The 11,739-nt window shown below is 42.3% G+C and overlaps 1 protein-coding gene across 1 annotated transcript; it reads right to left on the bottom strand.

Moving 5' to 3' along the window:
* Positions 1-111: 111 nt before the first annotated feature.
* Positions 112-8,373, bottom strand: cnot2 (CCR4-NOT transcription complex, subunit 2). Its single transcript, XM_061676731.1, has 15 exons — positions 8,238-8,373; positions 7,040-7,168; positions 6,887-6,962; positions 6,532-6,679; positions 6,245-6,427; positions 4,858-4,937; positions 3,713-3,838; positions 3,417-3,541; positions 3,216-3,333; positions 2,911-3,067; positions 2,760-2,821; positions 2,642-2,691; positions 1,740-1,840; positions 1,516-1,660; positions 112-1,431 (listed from the first exon to the last, which is right to left on the bottom strand). Exons 2-15 carry the CDS (start codon positions 7,154-7,156, stop codon positions 1,345-1,347), a joined length of 1,575 nt encoding a protein of 524 aa, XP_061532715.1. The 5' UTR covers positions 7,157-7,168; positions 8,238-8,373; the 3' UTR covers positions 112-1,344.
* Positions 8,374-11,739: the final 3,366 nt, after the last annotated feature.

The following is an 11,739-nucleotide window of genomic DNA, read 5'->3' as shown; positions in this document are numbered from 1 at the left end:
AAATAATTGTTTGTCAATCTTGTGGATACTAAAAAAAAAAAAGTATAAATATGAGCAAGTCATAGAATATATTTAGGGCTTTTCTTAAAATATAAAACAAAGTGTCATTTTTCCTGTGTCTGCAGGAGCCAGTTTTAAAACCATACAGTACAAGAGACACTGATTCAGTAAAGCTTTTGTCTGCTTTAATACAAAGATGAAGCAGATGCTTCAAGAAATACAAGACAGATCTGTACTGATTTTCTCCACAAATTTCTATGAAATTCAGCTGTCCAAACAGCTTCAACTCACTTTTCTATTTTTGCTTTGTACTGAAAACTAGGTCTGTTTTTTTTTTTTGTTTTTTTTTTGTTTGTCATGTTGATTTTGTTGTTTAAGATGAGAATCAGGCAATCGCTTGCGAGACATCCTAACTTATTTTGATGCCCAATGCTGTGTTCCAGGCTCTCCAGCAAATATCCTGTTCCTTCCACATATTGCATCCATGCTTACCTCAAAAATGAGGTACAAGGCAGGGCATGATTTCTTCCAAAATAGATGTCATATATATATACTGTATACACATATATATTGCAATCATATATACACATTCAAAATTACATATACTAATCCATGTAATGTAAAGAAAAAAAATGTACACAATTCTTAGAAAATTGTAACAAAGACTGGAAAGTGTTTTGTTTGCCGGTGTTTAGCCTCTAAGAGGATTTTGTCCATACTGGTGGACACTGAAGTAGCCCACACTTCACAAGCTCAAAGCTCAGCTCAGAGACATCAGGAGAAATGAGAGGGGAAATAGCTGGTGGTGGAAGAAAAGAATAATGGGTCAGAAATTGCAAATACCTGAACCAAGGGGGAAAAAACTGAAGCAAAACAAATGCAGGGAGTGGTGGCATAATAAAAAGCACAAACAAATGTTGTGTTCTTTTATTACTAAATATAGTGCAACAATAAACATTGCATTTCTTTCACCCTTCCACTTGAGTCTGAGGATTTTAACTTTGCCTTCCCCCTCACTTTTTCTGGTGTTACAGACGAGGGTCAGCCCTCCTTCCTGGGAGAATTCAGACTGAGACGTAAACATAACACAGACCCTGCTCAAAACAAGACCGGAAGAAACGGGGGGAAACAAATAGAATAAAAACAAAAGTGTTTGTGTTCTGGGCAGCATGAACATTTGGAAAGGAAGGGCAGTTCTGATGTCAGACAAACACCCCCCCCCCCTGCAGTCAAACAGACAACTCCTCGAGGAATAAAAACCAGGCTGTGAGAACCATAGCGCCCTCCTGGACAACAGCATTATGTGCAGGAACAGCTGCAGCCTTGTGGACAGGTCGGTCGGCCTTAGAAGGCCTGCTGGGCTGGGTTGTAGTTGAATGTTGTTGGCACGTGAGGCCTCTCTTCCAGCTTGTCGTACTCCAGATGGAATTCCTTAGATTTGCAGACAATTTTGGACACCAAACATGAGCTCTTCTGAGAGGCACATAAAGCAGAACTCGGCAACAGGGGATTTACCTTTGCCACTTTTCTCCAGTTAAGACAGTCAAAAAAGTAGTAGGTTCCCCTCTCATAGGCGTTGGTCTTCAGTGTCGGCTCCATGCCAGGTGCTCTTGTGATCCAAAGCCGCTCCTCTTTGTGGTACCGCCAGTCCCGGTTAAAGCTAGGGAGACGAGGGATTTAAAACCCCTTAACTTCGTCAGCATAAGACAAGGGTTGAAAATTCTCTGTTAACTACTCACAGTTCTACTGCTGCCAGAAGCTGTAGTAAGTCTCCACCGTTCATATAGTACAAGTAGAACAACAAGTCTTCACCGTATCGAGACAATTTAATAGCAGCCAGCTGGAGGCAAGGCAGCAGGGGCACAAAAGATGAGCACAGGGCCAAGATGCACAGTTCCAAAACAACTTCAACACTGCAGCCATTTACAGTGGAACCTCTCAAGTCGAACGATTTGCAATTCCAGAAAAATGACAAATTGTTACTTAATAAAGGGGAACTAAACCCGAGATGCCAAAACTTTGAGCATTATTTATCAGCTGCTGTTTACTTAACTCTGCAAGGTATGTATTCTAAAAGATACATTTAAAGCATTGCGTCTACTCGCTCATGGGGTGGCGGGTCGGCATTTTTTTGAGGTCTTTTCACTCCTTAGAGTGCTCGGCGCGACAATGTGAAGTAGCTCCGTAAGCTGCGTATTTGATTTCATTAAATGTGCAAAACTTGACATAATAAACCTTATTATCATAAACATCATCCACATCTGATCCGGATTTCTTTCTGTGGATCTCTTTCACATCGAGACGTCGATGCATAATTCTTTTACTCTCCGCTACGCGTCCTCTGAGGGCCGCGGCATGTAACGACAGCAATATTAATCAATAACGCAATATTCTTGCGTTAAAGATTCTGAGGTTTAGTTTCCCTTTGAAATATTGCCTGTAGGAGGTTTTGTGATGGCAACAGTTAGACCCCTGGAAGAAGTGTATTCAATATTGATTCATTTTCTATGAGTAAAATTGTGTGAAAATAAAGAGAGAAAATAAATAAAATAAATAACTCGATAAAATCGGGGGCGCGAACCGGCATCTCGGAACAAATTGCATTAGATCTTAGAGGTTCCACTGTACTTTGTTGAATTACCTTGTCCCTTATGTGGATATTGGTTAAGTACTCCGATGGAACATGGAAGTCTAATGAAATAACACAGGTGAAACAAGTATTATAAGAGAACCAACTTGTATCCAGGTTGAAGTCTTACCAATATCTTGGGGTCGACAAGGTGCTGAAGCCCACGGTGACGCAAACTTGGGGTAAAGGTTTCTATCGAGAGAGGAAGCAGCGGTCAGTCGTACTTTTGGGATGCGGTCCGTGTTACCGTATTGTTCACTGAGGGGGGGTTACAATCGTACTCTGGTGAATTTAAATTGAGACCCAGTGTCGTGAGGTCGCTTCCGAGCGCTAGGTGGACCATGCCCGGATCGGTTTCTGCTGCCCGGATGAACGTCAAAAGGCCAATCATGCCAAATTGGTCAGTCACCATGCCGGAGGGAATATTCGTCACCCGACCTGCAACCGCAAGACATGACGAGGCTTGAAGAGTAAACTTCTCGTGATACACGATGGCACACTGACTCAGCTTTCTTAAGCGGCGAGAGCTTGTCTACCTTAAACTGATCACTCCATGGAAATGCAACAATACAATGACAGCGCTCACCGTCGGGCAACACCTGGATCCCTTTCTTCTGGTTGTTGTTCTGCGCCGAGGCCGTCTTGTCCCCGGGGAACTTGGGCCCATCTGCGTTGGATGTGCTCTTACTTGTGGAGTTCAAGTTCTAAACAAATCAAGAGCACAGAAAATTAAATAGCATAAGATCATAAAAGGATCGTCTGGTATCCTATGGTGTGGTGTGCTTACAGTTTTATTATCATCGCTGGTCAGCGACGGATCCTTGTAGTTTGGGCCGGGCAACGCAGGGAAGTCCTCATTATGGATCGAGAAATCCTGCGTCTGTTCCGTTGATGGTTTTGTCACCATTCCAACTTGTTAGTCGTGAACACAACAATGGCACAGTTTTAGACAAAAAGGCTAGTGTCATAAAACCAGTATTATATGCTATTCGTGTTTTTCCAGACTTGGTAAAGACGCAAGTTGTCCATTGGATTAATGAGTGATTTCAATTTTTTTTTTTTAAATAACACTCCCCGGCCTACCATAAGGAGCTCTTCCAGCCAACGGGTTAAGCACTGGCGTTGGGTTGCCAGTCCCTTCTCTCCGACTCCTGTCTGCTAACGCCGGGAAATCTGACAGATCCAGCCCCGCGAGGTTTTCACTCCCATCTGTAGCAAGTGAAGGAAGGAGAACATGCAATTCATTCAATTCACTAGAAACTTCCCAATATCATCAATTCATAAATAGCATTTCAATTGAACAAGTCAAACTCAAGCACAGGATTCCTGCCTAATTTCCATATTACAAATATTTTTTATTGTCTCATGTTATATTCCCATTTTTGAAATGCTGAATGTAGGCGTTCATTAGCCCGAAGCTAGCCATCCATCCTTTTTCCGTTCCGCTTATCCTCGCTAGGGTCGCGGGCGTGCTGGAGCCCATGCCAGCTATCTTCGGGCGAGAGGCGGGGTACACTCTGAACTGGGCGCCAGCCAATCGCAGGGCACATATAAACATCCAACCGTTCGTACTCACATTCACACTTACGGACAATTTAGAGTATCCAATTCATGCATGTTTTTGGGATGTGGGAGGAAACCGGAGTGCCCGGAGAAAACCACACGCAGGCACGGGGAGAACATGCACAGGCGGGGGCCGGGGATTGAACCCGGGTCCTCAGAACTGTGAGGCAGACACTCTAACCAGTCGACCACCATGCCGCCCCACTGACTTCATGTTTCTTGCTAAATTGATTTGTTCCTTTCATTTTGTCAGAAAATCTGTCCCAAATTTATCAATTTATTTACTTTTAACGACATTTGTTTCACCAAATCCCTTCTTAAAATAAACCGAACAGTAGGCGAGAGGCGGGGTACACTCTGAACTGGGCGCCAGCCAATCGCAGGGCACATATAAACATCCAACCGTTCGTACTCACATTCACACTTACGGACAATTTAGAGTCTTCAATTAACCCGCAAAGGCAAATCATCAAAACTAATTACAAAAAAAAAATTTCACCCTGTGCGTAGTGAATCTATACATTGAGTTTGACATTTTGAATTGTACTCCTAAAATAAATTCAGTTTTCCATGATATACTAGTTCAGTGGGATGCAGCTATATTGTTTGAGTGGGAAAAAAAAACCCTCTACTTCTAAATGACAACGTTGGTTTAACATACTGACCTGTGCCATTGAAGATATTGCTTGATAATGAGTTGTTCATCCCAAAAGCCTGGTTGCGGTTCATTCCAAAGCCAGACATGCTGCACGACGCAGGAAAATCAACACAAATTAGAGTTTAGACTAGACTTTACACCGATTTTATCGGGCTGATCGGTATCGGCCGATAAATAGCATTTTATGCCGATCGGCTTTAATGTCATAATTCGCCAATCCGATCAATGACGTCATTGATCGGCTCCGCAAAAGACATTTACTCCGCGTTGCCATCGTGCACAGTATATTTGAATCCAAAAGCTAGTTTATTTTTAGCCTTGTCGCGCGTCTTTTAACGTAGTATTGGAAATATCTGACCGCCAATAAAGTTTTTTTTTTATTAAATTAAAAACATGCTGGCGGTGTGGAACAGGCAACACGTCTGAGACAGACAACACGTAATGCCTGGATCAGACTACAAGACAAATTTGCTCTTTCACGATTACACTTAAAAAAAAAATCGTGTATGCCGACACCACCGCATCCCTTTTTTTTAACGATCATTGGGTTTTATCTTGTCAATACACGCGTTACCGTGGCGATGACAAAAAGAGTGGATCATGCCGACTATATTATAAGACCAAAATGGGGGAAAGTGTGTGTTGGTGGTCACCGGTGCTCGGGAGAGGACGTTCGTTCGAGACTTGCTTGAGGTATGTTCCCGTACTTTGAATACGATACGGCTCGCAAGCAGGCAACAAAAACGTTATGTAGCATAGCAAGCGAGTGGTAGCCCAAACGGTTGGACGTAAACATGCCGCCGTTCTGTCGAATCATGCTCAAAGGTTTTGGTGTGGGTGAAGTCATTTAATTCTGTCATGTAACGTTGGTTTGACCTGACTGATTAGAATACACGATCTGACTAGAGCAGTGATTTGTTTTATGGAGCCAAGGCACATATTTTGCAATTAGAAAATCTCACGGCACACCAACAAACCAAAATGTCACAAAACGTGGATACATTCATTACTGTATTTACTTGCTGCCATCAAATAGAAGACCATTCATTTGTTCTGTCTGTCACTATGCCTCACTGGCATAAATAGAGGAACAAAGATACATTATTTATTGTAAATATAATTTTTTGAGCAATTAAGTACACAAGTATATACAATAAATGTCATTTAAATAGACACATTCCTCCATCTTGTGATCGGATCGGTGATCGGTTATCGTTTTTTTAAACTCGCTGATCGTTGATCAGCCCCAAAAATCCTGATCGTGTAAAGCCTAGTTTAGACGTACTTAGAAAAAGTATAAAGACTCTGACAGAGAGGTCTTTAAAGTCGAAAAGAGACGTAAAGAGACAAGAATAAGCAAGAGCATGTGTATTCATCAAACTACTGGCTCATACCTGTTTACAGTGAAGGCCTGACGTGCTGGTTGCTGTTTGGGCATACAGATGATACTAGGAGAGCTGCGATTGGGGCTGCCGAGGCCCGAGCTGCTCATACTATTGGTCCTGCCGCTCATGCCGAGGCCTTGACCGACCTGAGAGTGGTTCAGCATGTTCCTTGTGTTCATCGGTAAAGACCCCCTATTGAAAGAAACGGGGAAACATTTATTGGTCTATTTTATTTCTCGAATCAAGTTAGGTCAATCTTTAATTCCAGGTGTACTCAAGTGTCGTGAGCCTGGCACCTGCTCGGTGAGGGAGGCGTATGGAGGGACATGGTGGGGACACCAGTTGTGGGGGTGATGTGACTTTGTAGCTGGGTGCCTTGTGTTAAATTTCGGTTCAACTGAGGCGCACTGTTCCCCATGCCTCTTACCGAAAAGCCGAGTGCACCTGCAGAGGAAATAATAACAATGGTAAAATGTAAATAGAGCCAAGCAATGCAATTAAGAGTCTGTGCATCCAAAATGTTCACAAAATGTCCCTTTCAATACCGGTCTGATGGTCAGGTTGGTGTTAAAATACACATACAAGTACTGCACAATATATATTTTTTTAACATTTTAAATATCTTTTGTGTGTCACTGTTCCCAGACTCACTTTGTGGACCGTACAAACTGGCACCAAGTTGTGACAGCTGCCCCGACGACGAGGATGGCGAAGGTGACGACAGCATCTGGAGGGGAACATTAGCCGTGAGAACACAAGCCCTTCGATAAACGGTGGACCACGTTAGGACTCAAAAGAGCTCACGTCTTTGTCCGACCGATGTGGGAACATCGACGGCTGGTTGTAGTACATGCTTTCATCAGCAAAGTCGTTGTCCACTACCTCAACGAACTCTGCAAATTTCTTTCTCGAACCAAACATGCCTTTTGTCACCTGCAGAGAGAGTAAAGACGATGTTAAGTATCTATGAAGGTTAGCGTACGACCAAGAACAACAAACATCTCAGATCCTTTGCCCCATCAGACTTTACAACAACTTAGCCAGCGTTAGGCGCACAAGTCAGCAATAGGATTTGAGTTTAGACTCAATCTGGATTGTGTGGCCCCCTTTATTTACTTTTATTTATCCTGGGATAATAGCCACCTGTTTTTACACATTGCAAATAATTGTGGATACTTTTGAAAACAGTTTCTAACTTATTTTTACTTTTACCCTGGGTTGTTTTTAAGTGATGTGCAATGTCTTTTTATGTATTTGTGAGCCATGTGAGCTATTGTATGGACGACTGAATTTCCCTATGGGCTTATTAAATAAAGTATCTATCCATCTATTAAAAGCCACTTTTGCACTGCTCCTTGTATTTCACGCAATAACAGATATTCAGCCAAACGCTCCCATTAATTGAGCAGTTCAGATATAAACTGCACATCCCCCTCGATTACAAATATGATTACGATATTACGACACAATACATATTGAGGGAGTGCACACGTAATTGTTTGCTACATGTTACAGAGTTTACCATATTATGTATTTTGTACCAATGTAAGGACTTGGCTGCGATGCTAAGAGGCTAGTTAGCTAAAGACCTGGCCAACTAGCTTGTGTAGGCAGGTAGAAGCAAGCTCCGTGCTTGTATGTAGCGTTAGCTTAGCTCGCTAATGTGGCTTCGCAAACGAACCATTAAGCTAATAACAACATATACCCGTGCGTCTTTGGCGCGTGTTTAGAATACACACGGACTCGACTTCCTAACGGTCGCAAAAGCGGGCTAGATTTCATAAACCCGGAGACAGATGCCTCTTTCTCTGCTCAATTTACGCTCCGTTTGCAAGGCAGCAGCAGCAGCGACAATCAGAGGAAGCTAGCAGCTAACGGAACCGCCCCCCCCCCCCCGTGAAAAGGTACAGGAAATCACCAGGGCTAAGTTCTCTCATTCATTTGAACGAGCTGAGCCGCGCGTCGTTTTAAAAAGACGACATACAATTAAAAATAGCCTCACCGCATCAATTTCACTTGACTTCGTTAAATCCAAGATGGCTGTGTTCTCAACCGAAAAAAAAAGGAATAGCCTTTACCCTTTGACCTTACAACCTGCAGACCACTTCCGTACACAAACCTGAACAAGTCTGTGTCTTTCACACCGGATGATGCTCAGCCCCGAGCGAACGTGGCAAACATTTCCTTTGAACAATGAGAATTATCTCAAACTATCGCCACACCCCTTCTATTATTATACATTTGCTTTGTAAACACAGTAACTCACTTCTGTATGCTTTGATTTCAGGTCCTTCAGGTCTCATTTCTCAAACGACAACAGTCTCTTTTACAATTGAACACACAACCAGCAAATGCAGAGTCTGGAAACGATTCCAAAATAAGGAGTCAAGCAGAACTGTGAACTGGTGGTTAACACGCCTGCCTAACAGTTCTGAGGTTTTGTGTTTGATTCTCGGCTGCAGTCTTCTTGTGTGGAATTTGCATGTTCTACCTGTGCTCGCTTAGGTTTTCTGCGGGTACTCCAGTTTTCTCCTACATTCCTAAAGCCTGCATGTTAAACTCATTGAAGACCCTAAATCACAGGTGTCAAACTCAAGGCCCGGAGGAGGGGGGCAGATCTGGCCCGCCACATCAGGATCAGAATCAGAATCATCTTTATTTGCCAAGTTTGTAAAAACATTTTACATCCATATTTTTTTTGACAATTGTGCAAAATGATGGCAAGTCCTCTAGCAATTAGAGCAGTTTGAAATGACTAGTAGAACAATAGTCTGGTGCAGTGACCATTTTGCAAATGGCGCAGAGACTTCAAGAAATGTATGCAGTTTAAAGTGACTAGTAGTGTGATAATCTGGGACAATGTCAATTGTGCAAATGGTGCAGATGCTTCTCAAGCACATGAGTGGCCAGTATTGGTCAGCAACAGATATGCAAGTAGTGGAGCGTGTCGAGACTACTACGGTGAGTGCACAAATAATGTATACTTCGCTCGACAGAGATGTGACAACCATTTCGAGGCCAAAAAAAACAATTGTATGTGTCCCTTTAAAGCAAATCACCTCGGTCAACTTCCATGATTCTTGCACAAATCTGTACCAAAATACAAATTGTCATATGTAATAAATAATAACACTTGAGAAATTGCAACCGTTTTTTTTTTTTTTTTTGTTACCAAACCCCTTTTCACAGTCACGAGAACAATAGTTAAGCAAACTATGATCCTTGATTTCTGATTTCAAAACTAGTTGTCCATGCACTTGTTGTGCGTATGTAATAATATAATGAGGTGATTAACCATTTGTGGTTTCACAGTCGGCCCTCTGAGGGAATTAGTAACATCGGGGTACCTGAATTACACAAATGTACAGAAAAGGTACGGACATATATTCTCACTGTCATTGAGTCTGAATGGAACTCACGTTGTCTGTACAGAAGAAAGACAAGTACACCACTCTACCATGAGTGACTCCAATTCCCAACATTGTAGTTTTAAATGCTTCTGGAGGGAATTGTTAATGTCCAACTTGCTGCCTTCAAAGTACTCAACCACATTGGTGGCCCACCAGACAAGAAAAATAGTTCCTTATACAGAATGGCCATAACATTAGGTACATGACATCCAATACTGAGGTGGCCAGATTGAAAGATTCTGCCTTTACACTGCTTAATAATCATTTGTTGTCATATGATTCTCAAAGGCACAATTATAGATGGCGGCATGGTGGGCAACTGGTTCGCACATCTGCCTCACAGTTCTGAGAACCCGGGTTCAAATCCGGCCCCGCCTGTGTGGAGTTTGCATGTTGTCTCCGTTCCTGCGTGGGTTTTCTCCGGGTACTCCGGTTTCCTCCCACATCCCAAAAACATGCACGGTAGGTTAATTGAAGACTCTGAATTGTCCGTCGGTGTGCATGTGAATGCGAATGGTTGTTTGTTTATATGTGCCCTGCGCTTGGCTGGCAACCAGCCTCCTGCCCGCAGTTAGCTCGGATAGGCTCCAGCGTGCCCGCGACCCGAGTGAGGATAAGCGGTGTAGAAAATGGATGGATGGACAATTAGAGATCACGGCTGTTATAAGACTGTGCAGATGGTGCATCCATTAATCTGATACCTGTAGGTAATCCACAACACAATTTGTCAAACTCGTCACAGCATACTGTATTTTCCTGAGTTTACTGCGGACGTAATCACTACTGATATCTCATTGACTGAAATGTTTCAGTAGAAAACAAATGCATTGTCAACAATGTTCGTCACATGGTTCACTGTGTGTACTGCTAGTTACCTGTCAGAGGGCACAAGTCTATAAGAGGATGAAGAGGGAAGAGGAAATGTGCTATAAAAAAATCTGCCTGTGAACAATGACCAGAGCCTCTTCTGATAAGGAACATGACATTCCATCCAGTTGGATTCAGTTTAAAAAAACAAAACAAAAAAAACCATCTCCAGTAAAGGTATGTCAGACACTTCTGGAATAACTAAAAAACGTTTTGAAAGAAATGCAAATAGAAACTAAGTAAATTTCAAATCTTGAATTCTGAGTGGCGATGAAATTGAAGTCATGATTGATCCAGAACAAAGTGAATACAGGTACTCTCAAAGTGGAAAGCACAACTGTCCCACCAAACACTCTCCACTACACCTTAATAATGCAGGAACATGTAATCTTTTCACCAAAGGAAACAATACAGCTGTTTGAAATGTAATACAGCACACAATTATAGTTCAGTTCCTCAACTTGTATACTATACTTAAAACGTCACGATTGTCTGTTTGTTATCATCTTTATGTGCTCCTGCATGCAGATTCATTCATTATTTGATGTCGGAGGAAGCTATTCAAACAGTCAATTCTTTGTCCACCTGTTTTCTCAGTCCAGATGATGAACTGTGTCCAGCCCTATTAAAGCAGGATATCTAAGGCTTTGGCAGTAAACACTTGCCATGCATATCCATGACACGCTGTGCCCCTCCCTGTCTTTCCCTCTGTCCCAACTCTGTCATCTCAGGGAAGACGAGGGGGAAGTCATTTGGCACAAATTGGGAGGAGAAAGCTGTTAGCGGTTGCATTGAAAGTCTGGGCAAAGCTCAGAGAGACTGAGTTACGCACTGGGGAACATCCGCTCGGGGAATCCAATGCCTTTTCAGCTCATTATCCTGGATAAACACATTGCTAACTGTCTGCGATAAAGATAGTCATGGATCAGATACCTGTATGCTGGAAAGTAGGTCATTTGATTTATTTCTTGTTTCTTATATTTATAAATTTGTATTATTTCAGTAGTGAATGTTCATTGCTGTTGTATATTACTCATCTGTGTATATTTTAATCTGATGAAATGGTGTAATTAGCACCCTTACTATCTGATTGTCGCTTAATAGACCAATATATAACATAGATCATTTCTAATCTACCAACTGCTGTTTTCCACATACAGTATTTTCATGTACTCTGGCACTGGATTGGAGGAGTTCAAGATGAATGCCATGACAAATATGTAAAGA

This window comes from Phycodurus eques, chromosome 5, assembly GCF_024500275.1.
Source record: "Phycodurus eques isolate BA_2022a chromosome 5, UOR_Pequ_1.1, whole genome shotgun sequence".
Taxonomy (NCBI): Eukaryota; Metazoa; Chordata; class Actinopteri; order Syngnathiformes; family Syngnathidae; genus Phycodurus; species Phycodurus eques.
This window is presented reverse-complemented; position numbering and strand designations above follow the sequence as displayed.

Excerpts from the sequence above, each read along its gene's own strand:
- cnot2 (XM_061676731.1), bottom strand. The coding sequence starts at position 7,156 with ATGTTTGGTTCGAGAAAGAAATTTGCAGAGTTCGTTGAGGTAGTGGAC. Across the intron at positions 3,334-3,416 it reads CCAGCGATGATAATAAAACT|AACTTGAACTCCACAAGTAA; the intron begins GTAAGCACACCA and ends TGATTTGTTTAG. Across the intron at positions 1,841-2,641 it reads ATATCCACATAAGGGACAAG|CTGGCTGCTATTAAATTGTC; the intron begins GTAATTCAACAA and ends CCTTGCCTCCAG.